This window comes from Pangasianodon hypophthalmus, chromosome 1 (assembly GCF_027358585.1).
Source record: "Pangasianodon hypophthalmus isolate fPanHyp1 chromosome 1, fPanHyp1.pri, whole genome shotgun sequence".
Taxonomy (NCBI): Eukaryota; Metazoa; Chordata; class Actinopteri; order Siluriformes; family Pangasiidae; genus Pangasianodon; species Pangasianodon hypophthalmus.
In genome coordinates this window covers 9,754,968-9,770,576 of record NC_069710.1, presented here as the reverse complement: position 1 = coordinate 9,770,576, position 15,609 = coordinate 9,754,968, and the positions used below count along the sequence as shown (strand labels likewise).

At 39.0% G+C, this 15,609-nt stretch overlaps 1 protein-coding gene across 1 annotated transcript in view; it reads right to left on the bottom strand.

The window, feature by feature from the left end:
• Positions 1-726: 726 nt before the first annotated feature.
• The window catches only part of taf2 (TAF2 RNA polymerase II, TATA box binding protein (TBP)-associated factor), a 33,081-nt gene continuing 18,198 nt past the window's right edge, over positions 727-15,609 (bottom strand). Inside the window, exons 16-26 of the mRNA XM_026947242.3 lie at positions 14,686-14,938; positions 13,379-13,519; positions 13,185-13,295; positions 12,109-12,302; positions 11,080-11,219; positions 9,378-9,447; positions 9,094-9,203; positions 6,673-6,875; positions 3,795-3,953; positions 2,411-2,513; positions 727-1,443 (exon numbers count right to left, since the gene is read on the bottom strand). Of these exons, the coding sequence (XP_026803043.3) occupies positions 1,166-1,443; positions 2,411-2,513; positions 3,795-3,953; positions 6,673-6,875; positions 9,094-9,203; positions 9,378-9,447; positions 11,080-11,219; positions 12,109-12,302; positions 13,185-13,295; positions 13,379-13,519; positions 14,686-14,938 (1,762 nt within the window). The 3' untranslated portion in view covers positions 727-1,165. The remainder of the gene's footprint in view (positions 1,444-2,410; positions 2,514-3,794; positions 3,954-6,672; positions 6,876-9,093; positions 9,204-9,377; positions 9,448-11,079; positions 11,220-12,108; positions 12,303-13,184; positions 13,296-13,378; positions 13,520-14,685; positions 14,939-15,609) is intronic.

The window sequence follows — 15,609 nt, the reverse complement described above, 5'->3', positions numbered from 1 at the left end:
ACCTTTTCTGTAGTTTCTTTCTTTCTTTCTTTTTTGTTTATGTTATGGAAGTAACATAGTTTATTTAGAAGTAAAGTGCTGGGTTGTGTTTATTATGTTGGCATTACTCACATCCCCGGAGAAACGACTTCCCGTTTGGCTGTACGTATCATATAATAGTCATTTTTATGAAATTTTGTTGGTGTTTTGGTCTCTCCTTCAGATGCAACATTACCCTAGCACATACCACCACCTCACCAACACTAGGATGCTAAGCTAACTCAGCTAACTATATGTTGGGGTTTAGACAACATGAACTATCCTCAGCTAGCTAACTAACATTAACTTGGTTATCGTTAGATATGCAACATTAGCCAATAGCTAAAGTAGCTATCATTATCTAGCTAACCAAAATCAGCAGGTAGTTTAATAATTATTTAAAATGTAAATAAGAACAATATTTTATAAAAGGTATAAGATAATTTATTTCAACTACAAATATTTAGAAAAGGTAATGTTATAAAACCCCAGATCCCTCCCCATCACTCTTCCACCCACCCAGAGGCTGAAGTTTTACCCTTTATGAGACTTCATCTGTGGGGCAGCTGCTGGATGTTGCTGCCGTCTCAATGCAGGAAGGATTATGACAGATCATGTGCAACAACCAGGTATATGTATATGAGGCAGAATTTGAGATATAGTTTGAGTCAACTAGCTATGTTACTAGCAAAGACAGTGCACAATCCCTGTGTTTCAGCTTTGTGCATTTTCATGATAAAAATTCTTAAGAGACAAACATAGGTCATTATTTAACTAAAAAACAGTATTGTATTGCAGAGGTCTGATACAGAGAAGATTTTCATTTGACTAGCTATGCTCTTTGCTGCACACTTGTACCAGCATGCCATCAGGCAATGAGCATGTTAATATAAAATGCATAATGAGTAAACATGGGCTCATGCATTGTTTAACTTTTGTGAGAACAATTTTACTAGTATATGATACCTAGGCTAGGCTCCGAGCATTTCTTGATGCGTGCATTAAGAAAAATGGATGTTTCTAGAGGCACAGATTTCTCATGATGGTGGTTCTCCTTCTAAGCAAGACAGAAGAGAAGCTTCAGGATAAATCAATCCTTCAACATCTTCAGTTAGCTGTTTAGAGATGGCACAGGGTGGAAGTGGTGTCAGTCAGACAGTGAGGGTGAGCGGCCACTCGCTGGGCTGTTAGCAAAGCTGTGGAGGTCACGCTCCTTCTCTTTGTCCTTGTCCTTGCTCTCATGCTTGTGTTTGTGCTTGTGCTTGTGTTTGTGCTTCTTCTTCTTTTTCTTGTGCTCATGGTGGTGGTGGTGGTGGTGGTGGTGGTGCTTGGAGGAGGAAGAGGTGGTGCCCTCCTTAGCGAAGGACGGGACAGGTGTGACTGGCATGGGCATAACAGCCTGCTCTACGACAGGAGGCTCTCGACCTGTGGAGGGAATTTAACATATCATTTTTCATTTCCATAAATATCCAAATCACATTTTTATTACTGCACAGCAGGGTTAAATCCACTGACCACTAACCATGTAAATGACAGCTTACAAGCTTTGATGCCATGATGTTGGAATTTGGGCTATGTCTCTTATAAGAACTGTGTTCTTAAGTCATCCAGAATATCTTTAATCATTTATGGAGAGTGATGTATTATTTTCATTTGGTTACAATTTAAAGCTAACATTAACTGAAAAAAGACTGGCATGTACTCCTGTAAATAAAAAATGTACTCTGGTTGGACAGAAGACACAGATATGATAGGAGTTTTTAGCCCAAACATTGGGTTAGAAGACATTTTCTACTAGCCAGTCTACGGTAGGATTGTATTAAGTATAGATCTAGGGTCTGCTATAATAAAAACGTACAAACAAATTATAAACTTCAATCCTCAACTGTTGTTAGACCAGTGAAACTTCACCAATATGTTATTTCTGTAATTTTATTTATACCCTTTTTGTAACAGACTATGCAAGTCATGAATATGCTTTGAACAATATTAATTTTGGATGCCATATCACAAGTGAAAATGTAGTTGGCTTTAACTGGCTATACAACAACTACATTTTAAAGGTTTTGTTAATGGTTAGCAGGCTTTAGTGTAGTTCCACTGGAACCACATATAAATAATGAAAATAAATATAAATAAATATATATAACATATAAATATGAAAAACCTGTATTTTACGCAGCACAAAGAGATTGTATATAGTACATCATTTTAAAATTGTATTTCAAAATCTGATTGGCTGAGCTACGTTCAAAGCTATTGTAAAATCCTTATTGTAAAATATGCATAATCGGTATATCTGAGACTGCATCACAATGATCAAATTCACCATTTATTAATGTGTCAAGTTTTAAACCAATAAAAACTTTACAATTGTGCATGTGTAGCTTGCCTGGTGTTGACGGTCTATCCAGCATGCTCAGGTGATGGTAGATAAAGGCGCGACTGTCATGAACCGTGTCCATGTCAATATCCTCATCCTCTTGCATGGGAAACTGAGAAAGAGAACAAACAGCATAACAGTGTTATGCAGTTTAGACAAATATACAGTAAATTATTCATTAATAAATTATCAATGAAGATTAGCTAATGGATTCTACTCTAAGTATTAGAGGTCTTAACATAGATCAGCTGTAGCCTGTTTCCATCCAAATCCTGCTTATGGGACTCTCTTTAGTATCAGTTCAAATGAGAAACTACTGACATACAGAAGAAATAAAGACATGTACTCATTTCAGAAGTGCATACACTTAATTTCATGTCATTTACCTGCCAAAAGTCTCAGAACTACACTATATGGCCAAACGTTTGTGGACACCTGACCATCACAGCCATGTGGGTCGTCCCCAAACTGATGCGACAAAGTCTGAAGCACACAATTGTCTAGAACGTCTCTGAGTGCTATAGCATTAAAGCCTTCTCAGAAGAGTGGAGATTATTAAAACAGCAAAAGGGGACTAAATCTGGAATGGGATGTTTAACAAGCACATATGGGTGTGATGGTCAGATGTCCACACACTTTTAGCCATATAGTGTATCTTAGTAAGTGTGGATATAGGGAAAGTATTAAATAATGATGGGTAGCAGGGTACGCCTGATAATCAAATATAAAATACTATAGTAGTATTATAATAGTACATATTACAGATATTACAGATATCTGTACATAGTACATTTGGTTATTGGGACGCTTCTGATTATCAGTTTACGCCCAAGGAGGCATCTTTTTTGGGTAGTACTGGCTCAAGGGAAGGTCTCATTCAGAGAGCAGCATAAGGACAGCTGTTTTTGAAAGTTTATTTTGGACACATTTTCAGCAAGAATCAGCAGTGTCTTACTCAGAGAGGGCAATCTCATAGTTTTGTGAACAGAATTATGAGATTGCCTTCTCTGAGTAAGACACTGCTGAACGTTTGAAAAAAACGGCTCTCGAAACTGTTGCTCTGACTGAGGATTATCCGCAGCAATGTATTATTTAAAAAAATACAATATTGTGATATTGCAAAAATATGAAATTATAATTTTAGGGAGGTTTTTGCGTATTTAAAGAAATGCATGGTTTCATGATAGCAATGTGAGAATATGAGTAGTGACAACATGACTGAAGCATTATGCTTGCTTTTTGACTGAAGTTAAGCTTTGTGATTTTTGGGTTTTATTCAGCAGGATACTAATGCTGCTGGGCCATAAACCCCCATTCTCGAGAAACAGGAAAAAAACCAAAAACGTCTTGATAAAGAGCGATGCCTAACTATTCTTCATCTACAGCTACTCACTCGGCTCTTGGCAGCTATTTTTCCCGTTGGCTCGTCCTGCAGCACCTGCCCAGGTTCAGGGGGCGATGCCAAAGGAGTCTCTGCCTTCCTCTTTAGGCCCTGTGGAGTGAGGGCAATGCCGCCCAAAACTGGCTCCATGACAACATGCTCCTCCTTAACCTGGAAACAACAAACCAGAGATGGAAAATTCAGCCATTCCAAAATAGATTGTATACTGTCGATATAGTGTTTACACCCCTTTACATTTTTACCCACATCTGCCTGTACTTATTTAGCATTTATAAGAGCCACTCACTTCACGTGACTAAAGATTACACTGATTTTCAGGCAAAAACAAATAGTGGAAAAGTTTTTTGTTCGCCTGAAACTCGGTGGACCTGGCTTGTTTTCTGTGAGGAACGTGTACAGGAGAAAACAGACAGGTCATGGTAAATATAAAACGCAAACATGAGTTCATGTCAAAGACACAAGGTAAGGCACTTGTGACCCCTCATGCTGTATCTAGAAGAGAACTAGAGAAGTCCTAAGATCCTGAGCAACTGCAGTCTGCAGTCTGCAGGTGAAAAGGATTCAGGAGGAGGCTCCTTTTACCCCAACTAAATGTCTCAGACAGCCACCACTTTCAGTGCCTAAAGTAAATGTGAGTGACTTTTGTTATTGGTGTGTGTGGTGTGTGTGTGTGTGTGTGTGTGTGTGCATACGCGTGTGTATCAGTGAACATTTTAGGAGTATTAGGTGTCTAACAAAGACTTTTCACCATTGTAGGTTGCAGCTGGTGACAACAAGAGGAAGCTTCGCCAGAAGTTCATACTGACGAAGGACACTGAAACACCTTCTACATGTAGCAAGTGCAGCAAACACATTTTAAATGCACACACTAAGATTTTGTTCATTAGGTGCTGTGTAGACAGACCTTCGAATGGAGCTTGTTCATTATTCTAGTTCATCTACTGTACACATGAATGCACATACTGCTTCTGTTTTATCCATTGTTATTTCAGATGGAGTTGATCCATTTATCTGTAAGAATAAATGATATTTAAAAAAGAACAATGCAATTTTGATTGTGTGTGTTTTCTGTTTGTAATTTATAGCTGGCATTTGTTTTGTCGTAGCCAATACTACTTTGAATATAACAAGATAGATATAAAAATTTAGAGCAACAGTTAAACACAATAGTTATCAATAGTCTGAAGTTTTACAAGAAAAATATGATTTATTCTACAAATATGTAGATTATATTGATTCATTGCTTATATCACACAAAACGGATGACACGTTCATTGCTAGACAGTGATCTAGCAGAGATAAATTTCAAGCATTAAACAGATTTGTCATCAGTATTTTTTGTAAGAGAGTTACACACCCTATATACACACTAGAATTATGTAATCTTTTCATGTCTGTGGTGTTTAGTTATGTCTCGAGTCAATCTGACCCAGTAAAGACCGCTAATGGGAGCAAAAGTGAGGGCCGCACAAGGGTTAGGCACTATTCAGAGGTTAACACGAGAAACGCCCCCTCTTCCCCAAAACTCTTGACTCGTGCAGCTCACTTGCTTTCTGTTTTGAGTTCGTGAATGTTTTACGTTCATTAATGAGAAACAAAAACTATCAGTGTATGTTTGACTTAGCTAACATTAGTTAAAAGTAAGTATTTAACATCAGTTTGCTGTATTTATTAGGGATGCTTAAAAAAAAAAAATAAAAAAAAAAAAAAGTCCAAAAACCAAAAAAGAAAAAAGATTAAATAGGCTTGCAACGAAGTGTCAACTCTAACGCTTTATGTTTTTTTTTTTTTTTAAACCAGCGCCTTCCTAATTTCTCCTGCTCAACACTGTGATCAACATCAGCAGAAATGATGTCGGCTATGTGGACACTAGGCAGCCATTTGTAACCATCCACCAGCTGTATTTTAACCAAAACACTGGCATTATTTTAGTAATTCAACAACTCAAAATAGGGAATTAAAAGCGTGATAAGATAACCTACATCCCATGCACACATTACAATTTCATGATCTTCATTTAGTATCTTGCGGCCACATTAAGAACTGTTAATCTGCAGTATAAAAATATTAAATGCAATGTAATAGGATGTGCTGGGTCAAGTGCTACTTTAAAGGCCACTGCACAATTAGCGTGGAAGTTAAATTAAACCAAATTCTGAGATAAATACAGCTAGAAGTATTCATGCAGCAATAAACTAGATTGCTATTAGATGCTTATTTCAATGCCTGCTATCTTCTCATTCAATCATCTCCATACTGGTCTTTTATATTTTTAATTTTTAAATAGTCTTGTGCTTTTATGTCATCATACACTCAGCAGGAACTTTATATGAAACACCAGTTGTGGCAATAAAAATACGCATATGGTCAGCAGTGATACTCAGGCTGTGGCATTCAAACAATGCTTGATTGGTATCAAGGGGTCCAGTGTGTTTCAAGACAACATCCCCCACACCATTACACCACTATCAGTAGCCTGAACTGCTGATCCAATGCAGGTTGGATCCATGGATCGATGCCAAATTCTGACCCTACCATCAGAATATGGCAGCAGAAACTGAGATCCATTGGACCAGGCAATGCTTTTTCCAATCTTCACCTGTCCAGTTACGGTAAACCTGTGCTCTCTGCCCACAGCAGTGGTCTTTTGCTGTTGGAGCGAAAACCCCCATTTCAGATGCTTCTACTCCAGAAAAATTTGGCAACCTCGGGGGCGTGGACTACATGAAGGTGATTTTCAAAACCTGAACAGAAAATTGACTTCAGTATGTTCATAGCTGCTCTCTGAAAACGTGGAACTTTTTTTGATTTTGACTTAAATCACTAAATCTGAATACAGCCCAATGTGAACAAAGTCGCGTGTGCTCACACTGCCAGTGAAGACCAGCTCAGGTGCGAGCTCAGGACCCTCCTGATCTGATTTGATGGTGGGGTTCAGGACAGCCTTCTTCTCCTTCAGGTTGAGGACGAGGCCGAGTTCTGGCAGAGGCAGACATGAAGGCCTGGTCAGACCAAACAGAGTGTGGTACAGGTTCACAGCGTCGCAGCGCAAACGCCAGTCATGGGAGGTACCTAGGAAAAGGGAAAAATATACATAGCTAATCCAGCTTTGTTTCAGGCCATGTTACTTTTCTTCATGACTCGCATATACGTCACAGAAGTGGTGCAGTGGCATATAAAAATTTGAAGTAGGTGTGTGTGTCTTATTGTTAATAAACCTTAATAGCTTCATCTGACATTTTGTGTTAGTTTAAAAAAATAATAATCAGATTGCAGTGCCTGTCAGAGTGTTCAGATGAAAACCCTAGTGCAAAATGTGAATAAGCACTGAACATGAAACATGTTTCATGAATTGTGCAATCATCATTTTAGGCAATTATTATTGAATATACAACAATTTATCACCTTCAAAACAAGTTTGGAGTGAGTAAGTGCATTTGTCTAAAGCTCTCACAGCCTGTTCATCTCTAACAAGTCACGCTTCCATTATTTATGCCTCAACCTTTTTTGATTCTCTGTACAAATAAATACACAAACCATGTGGAATCATAAATTGTTATTCCTTGACAAGAAGCACAAGTTCCTAATCTGTGAAGTCTTGCAGTGTGCACTGTACCTTTAGAGTTGTTAATGTGCTAGTTCATCTAAGATGCTTGGAGCTTGTAACAAAATGTGAGAAACTGAAAGTGTGAAAACTGGAACACTGCAAATGCTTTCTAACTTCAAAACCAAAGGCAAAAAGGTGCTGGATTTTCTTTTTCTTGGAACATAAACTTCAAAGTGCAGGAGTCAGGCCTCAAAGACTAAAACTGAATACAATAAGGGCAGAACTGTTTAAATCACTTCCAGGAGTTGCGAAAGCGCCAAATTCGTAAGAAGTGCAGCCAGTCATCCTGAGCGGGATATGGAGGGCCTCATGTTTTTCATTAAATCATGTTTTATGAGATTTTCCATGTCGCAGGCATTATGAGGCACATGCATATACTCTGGGATGGCTCATAAAGCAGCAGCATGCATGCGGAAAGAAGATGTTGAGAAATCTGAAGGAAAAAAAAGTGAAACAGAAGTCAAGATGTGTTTTCAATCGTGGCTTTATCAAACGCCTGCACTTAGGGCACTGATGAGCTGAAAACAGCAAACACTAGGCCTATTCACGGTGCGAAATCTCTCTGGAGACCACAAAAAAGAAAGTCAATCTCTGTTTATTTGATGTGTAAAGAACGACTTTTGTGTTTTTGATGTGTACAGAATGAATGAATATCATGACACAATGAACCAATTCAAAACAACTGTGAGTTTTGCACATATATTAATACAGTCCTCTCTCTATTGATACAATCTGATTCTTGCTGATTTTATTTATTTATTTATTTACTTTAACAGATATCAGGCATGTCTGAGAAACAAGGACAGTGCTTGAGTTAAATCTGAAAGATTTAACTCGCCAGAAAAAAATCTGTCTCTAATCAATTGGTTTAAAATGATCATGTGTACAAAGTAGAGGACCTAACCGATTTGCCGAAAGCTAAGTAACATGAAATGAGTGGAGTTGTGAAAAATTAAGTTTGAATGTCTTTAATTTAGGTGGATGTGAACTGGGTCACTTGCTCTCAAAGTTCAGTGGAGAACAGTCTAGAGAACTGATCTTGTGAAGTGTGGTCTGGGTCGCATCAGGTGTGAAAGGTAAACATGCTCTGTGCTGTGTGCCAGGTAATGTGATTTGGTTCAACTTGTTTCGTGATGACGGGAGGAAAGCATTGTCGGAACATCTTATTGATATATATAATCTGACGTTCACAGGATTGGATCACTGTAATTAGCTCACCTTTGTGGTGCAAGTGCTTGCACTGAGAAAAATCTACTGCCTCGTACCGTCTGCATAGTTAAAATCTTATATGAGATCAGCTCCTTTTTTGCAGGTATTCACACAATCACGTCATGCATCCAAAAACCCACTGTTCTTCACTGCTTGAGTGTCAGCACCAAAGAAAAAAAAAACAGCGAACAGATTAACCTACTACGTACCATTTTGCAAACCTGCGCGCACAAAAATGACGTATGGCAAAACGATCACTGTGCACATGAGCTACAGTCTAGAAGGAATTTTTCTATGTGAAAGTAAACCTGCAATTATAAGCCCCTCCCCAAAATGAGCCTAAATATTTTGGTCAAGGGTGAAAACGAGAAATAAAAAGTTCAATGATGAGAGTCTGACTGAAAATTGAGGCATGGCCTCTGACCTTGTGGCCAACAAGTAAGCTTGATTATAACAATTCCCAGTTGGTCTTACCAGAGTTCATCAGTTTCCACAGTTGGTCCACGAGAGCCTCGGTGCACAGAGCAGACTCTGCTGCTTTGGTGAAGGGGGGATTCTTGGACAACATGCTAAGAATCTTGTGCCTGCAAAAAGCAATTATGCAAAGGAGAAAAGAAACTAAAGACCAAATACCAGTATTAGAAAATCCATAGTGGAGGGATGCAAAGTATAGCTAATTAGTCATGTTGTAATACTACAAAAATTGTATATACTCTATGAGGACATATTCATTATATTCAACAAATAACATCATTGACCTCACGTAGTGCACAGGATCATTCTGGACCATGTCCAATAGCCACTGAAACTCCTCAGCGCTCCTGTCGACTGGCAACAAACATAACAAAACACACACACACCATGTTACACAAGGCTCCCTTTCAGTAGCCTTGCAGAGTTAGGTTAATAAATTTGACTTCACGTCTGTGCTGCTCAGCCAGCCTAGATTAACTTTTTTTTTTTTATTAGATTTGTTGACTTCTACTTGCTGTTACCGTCTTAAAGGTCATCTTACTGATTTATTAGCTCAAGTGAAGTTTCTCATATTGCCCTGAGGGATGGAGTCAATATGATTTTGGACTTAAGGATCAAAGCAGATACAATAGGCCCTGAGGTCCGATATAGTTCCCTCTTCAAAACAACAAACAAATGATAATGCCGTCTTTAACTGTAAGCAGGATCAAAAAATATTAAATCCTATGAAATTCAAAGTGTTGTGATTGGACCATGGCATTCTAACATTCATTCACACTATTCCATAGCTTTGCATTTAATGTATTATGATTGGCCATTGGCCATGGCATTCCAAGGTCACACTCTGCAAGGTAGCAACAAGACTGAGCAGTGACATAGATGCTACTTCTGCACACTGTTGAATTCTGAACACCATCAGTATCAATAGTAAGACCAACCTTGAGAGCTAATGGCAATTTCACTATCTTATTGTGCTAGTTAGTTAGTAAGCTGGCTTGTAAGCAAGCTATGACCGTGTACAAGTTGCAAATGCAAAAGTTCAAAGAAAACAGATTAATTCAAACAGCAACAACACTGTTAATACACATCAGTTGACTTAAGATAAGAATAACATAGCAGAAATTAAAAAAGCCAAAGTTAGAGCACTCAGTCCTCCTCTTTCCAAAAACCCCAAAACCTTTGGGCTTTGTTGGCTTTTCAGCCTTGTTTTCCACATAAAACCTAACCGGCAATTTGTCAGCACATCTATAAACTTTGTTGTTTTGACTTCAGTAAAACTTTACGGATACAAACGGCAGGAGGAAATGCCTTGTTGATGGCAGAAGACACTGGAGAATGGCCACACTAGTTCAGGCTAACAGCAAGGCTATGGTAACTCAAATTACCACTCTTTACAATCGTGGTGAGCAGAAAAGCATCTCAGAATGCACAATTTGTCAAACCTTGAGCCTGATGGGCAGCGACAGCAGAAAAGCTGCATTGGATCAGGTTCCACTCCTGTCAGCCAAGAGCTGGAGTCTGAGACTTCAGTGGGCACAGGCTCACCAAAACTGGGCAGCTGAAGACTGGAAAAACGTCGCCTGGTCTTTTTCCAATCTTCAACGGTCCAAAGTCACTGAGATGACATTTTTCCCTGTTCTGATGTTTGATGTGCACATGAACTGAAGCTACTGACCTGTATCTGTGTGGTTTTATGCACTGGGCTGCTGACACACGATTGGCTGACTGGATGACTATATGAAAGATCAGAGGTACAGATGCTCCTATTATAGTGGTGTGGCAGCGGGGGTGTGGTCGAGGGAGAGGAGGCGGGCGGAACAAGCACACCCACACATACACCAGGTTCTACAAGTGGCCAGTAAGTGTAGTTTGGTGTTTGTCAGCATGTTGCACAGCAGTATCATATGTTAATAAATGCACAGTATACAAATGCACCCTGTACTTCATGCTTAGACTGAATAGCAGGTTGGAATTAAAAAGGTAAACCTCTTGTATAGTCGACCACAGCCTCAAGTGCAGCAACTCTCACATCCACAAAATGACCATACTCCGCATAGGCTTTAAACAGGCTCGGGTCGCTGGGTATGTGGCCGTTCTTCTGCAGCATCCTGATGGCCCTCAGGCAGCTACAACAGAGAATAAGGCTGTCTTTACATGTTTACCTGAAGAAATCAAAAGGTCTCCATCGAGTTGCACACGTTACATTTGACCTTTCCACAAATTATTGCACATTAGAGTGCAAGGCCACATGCAATGTTTAGAGATATGAAAAAGCTAGTTTTAAAGATTATTTTAAAAAGTTCATGCTCATTGTTTATAAACTCTAAAATTTCCTTAAGGTTTGAAGTTCCCTGAGGATTTACGTTAAGAAGAAAGCCTTGATAAGCAATGACAAAACAATAGAATACTGACCTATGGGTTCATTCTACAGTAATTTGAATCTACATGTTAACATGTTTTTTGGCATGTAGGCATGACAAAAAAAAAATTGTGGCTACTTAAAACAACCAATGAGATATCCATCATCCAGCAACTACGACAGTTTGTTAGTGTTGCAGAAGTACATATTATACTCATGACACTCTCAGGAAAAAGTATTGCAATATCACAAGAACACCAGCAAATGGCCCATCCCAGATGCTACAAATATTTATAATTCTAATTGTTATAATACATTTTTTATTAATTTAAATTCCTAAGGGGCATATAACTGAGGTTTGTCACTTCAGATTTACACCACCTGTACCAATGAAATCAATCATATATGCACCTAAAAACAACTTTAATTTATTTAAAAGGCATATTATTTTCCAGATATTACTGACAAGATTTATACCAACAGCAACAATAAGTCATCAAATTCTAAGTCACCTCAAAGGATAATTAATTCTTATTTTCATCACAATTACACAATGCATATCATCTTATAGGACTGGTAAGTAAATTTTATAGGACCAGCATATGTGCACATATATGTTCAGGTGATAAATGCACCCAGCTCTTATCTCTCTGTACCTGACAGTGATGGTGTTCCTGTAGCTAGGCAGCAGTTTCTCCATGTTGAGGAAGCGCGTCACTTCCTCCAGGATGAGCTTGACGTCAGCGTTCAGGCTGTCCACTGTGCGCACCTCGTTATTAATGCTGATGGCCGGCGTTAAGGAGTTAGTCAGAGCTTCGATCAGTTCGGCACGGTAGTAATTATCTGAAAACTAGAAGATCAGAAGACAAAGCAAAAGAATGTACAAAATAAAATATTCAATAAATACGCATTGATTTTTCTGATTTGTTCATAAAGTTCCATCAGGTATATGGTGCACTTTGTAGGTTTTACAAGACCATTATGTTATAATCTATGTAGTGAGTATATACAGTTAACAGAAATTCATTCACTGGCCTCACTGTGTGAATTACTCATGCATGACCATGGTGAGTTTTTACATCTAAGAAATGTAAATCCAAAATAAATAACGACACCAAGAACATATTTCTGAGAGGTAATAAACACATATTTGAAAGGTTAGAGTTCATAATAAAATGTAGATTTTTTTTCTCCTCCTTGTGATTTTCTTTACTTAAGAAAGCATAACTGTTTTCACTGTCTGTGGTTTCTGTAACATGAACAAAATTGCTTTCTCTGTGGCAGTAAGTTTGGCTCGTTAACATTAACAACAACCCCCTTCATGTGAAACCAGCCAATGGCATCTTTTTGAAGTGCTGCTCATGCTGTGTCAAAAGGCAGCGTAACACTCTCAGAGAGCACGGCCAATTTTGCTCCCTTGGTTCCCGGCCACAAATGGCTGTGGCATCACGGGTATTCAAACTCATGATCTCACAATGATAGGGTGAACACTTTCCTTAAACAAAAAATTTATGCATAAGCTTATATAAAAGTCTGATTATAATATTTTGTGCATCAATGCAAAATAATTCAAGAAAGAATCACAATGCATCTAAAATGTATTGCCAATGGACTGTGAGGAGGTCTAGTAACAACATATTTGACAAGTTCTACCTTTAACGTTTCTTAAAATGGCTGTTTTTCTAGTAAAAACAAAACAAGACACAATTTTGGGGCGAAGCCACCGTCTCACCTTATTCTTTCCATTATCATTGTACTTGATGAGGTCCAGAATGAAGTTGAGCACCTCTTTGGGACAGAGATTCTGCACATCCCTGAGCAAAGCCATAGCCACTGGCATGGTCTAATAAAACACAAGAAATATGATCTAAACATGGCTTTGATGATAATGTGTCAAAGAGAATACCAAACAGTGTCACCTGGTACCTTCTGCAGGAAGTAGCTCTGGAAGTTAATGAAGTTGTTGGTCTTGACAATGTTGGGGCAGCTCTTGCAGCAGAACATGCGTGTGAAGAGGGACTTCATAGCTGGAGGGCCTTGCCAAGTGCTCACCATGGAGTTGGCAATCTGCAAGTTCACAGTTCATTTCAACAATCCCATCCTGAACCCTGACATTTACGCAAACAAAATGCCAAGCGACTCAAACAACAGGGGCAAACTCAACCAAGCGACTAAAACAACAGGAGCAACTCAACCACGTGACTAAAACAACAGGAGCAACTCAACCAAGCGACTCAAATCACAGGAGGAATGAAGTGTGGCATTTGATACAGCATCCATAATCAGCTGCTTGATGATTTAGTGTTTGCTACTGACTTCAAAAGGTTTGCTAACTGATAAATAAATTAACTTAGTAAATAAACTGTTCTGGGTAAGTTTATAAATTACAGCTCAATGCAAAGGATAGGATCTCTTTTAGGTGATGGGGAAAAAAAAAAATAAAAATGTACCTCCATTTTACAGTTTATCTACAAAACAGAATTTCATGTTCATTTCATTATGCTGAAAACCTGTTAAATTAGGGATGCCCTGACAGCCTTTTTTAGCCTGAGTATGAGCACTATTTTTAAAGGATATCAATACATATAAATAATTAATAACCTACTTCGATGGATCTCAAAATGGGGTCTGGGAAGTGTAGCTAAGGTGTCTCACTCTCACTTGGTCACTTTCAGTAACCATTTCTGTAACCATTTTATTCTGCTCAGGGTTGTGGTGGATCTAGAGCATACATGGATACATCCTGGATGGGGCACCAGTCCGTAGCAGGGCACCATGCACACATACACATTCACACACTCATTCACAACTAGGGGCAATTTATCTTGGCCAGTCCACCTACTGGCATTTTTTGGGAAGTTGGGAGGAAACCAGAGGAAACCCACACAGACACGGGGAGAATGCGCATAGAAACAGTAACCCGAGCTCAGGATCAAACGTGTGCCAATATGACACCTAAACAGCATAGCAATTCAATCTAAAATCATACAGTTATTGTCAAGAGTCATGGAATTGACTCTTAGTTGGAGCTGCTGAACAAATAGTTATGATGTTAATGAAAAGGTGGGTGGGGCATGAGGGGCATGGAATGAAGGCATGTGCATTGAGGTTTTCTGATGACTGTTCACAACACGATGACACCTTGATAAATCTGTACCTCTGGACGAAGCCTGCTGATAAACATTACAAAAAAATTAAGTTTGCTCATGATGACATGACATTCACGCCCTTACCTTGGCCAGGCAGAAGCAGGCCTGCATGCGCACTTTGTAGAAGCACTGCTCGTGCTCGAGGATGTCGGTGAGAGCGAGGCGAGAGGCAGCCGTGGGGAATTTCTCCAGTGCCACAATTGCCTCCTCCTGCGCCACCACATCTCGCTCATAGCGCAGCTGGTACTGCCACATGAAGTCGGCCTGAGCCAGCTCCACCTTCCGTAGCACTGCCATGTCCGGGTCAATCCGGATCCACAGCAGGGGTGAGTCGGCACTGCACGCATCAAAAGGACACAGCATCACATCATTAGAGTATCATCAAAATAATAAGATCATCGGTATATTAAATTTATTATGAAGTGAACTCAATCTCACCCTAAGCCTTTAACCCAAACATAGTCCATAAGGCTTATGTACAAACAAGTAAAGGAAGGTTACAGCCTCTAGTTTAGCATTGTGCAAGATATTGGAAATAAGTGCTGACCTCAGTGTGGCTGAAAATACTTAAACAAACTTAAATTAACAGTAAAATAACACAACTTCCTATTATATTTGGATTATGATTTGATTACATTTCTCAGTTGTGTAAATATTTATACTCAATATGGGCTTTATTGCACTGCTATAGACAGAATGAATACAGTTAATAGTGAAATAGAGCAACTACATTTAACTGTGGTCTGCTCAATTTCTTTGAAACAATTGACTCTTTTACACAAGAGCTGGTGATTTACAGCAACAGGCTGCATAATAATCGCTGGTGAAATAAACTGGACTGGGCCGTGTGATGAGGTAAATTTGAGCAGAGTTTATGTGAAGCCATGTGACAACTACTGAAGAGTTCTCATAAGTTTCCTTCCACCTCCCAAAAACATGCCGTTAGATGGAGACTCTAAATTGCCCTAGATATGAATGATTCTGTTTGTGTGTGTGTGTGCGCATGGT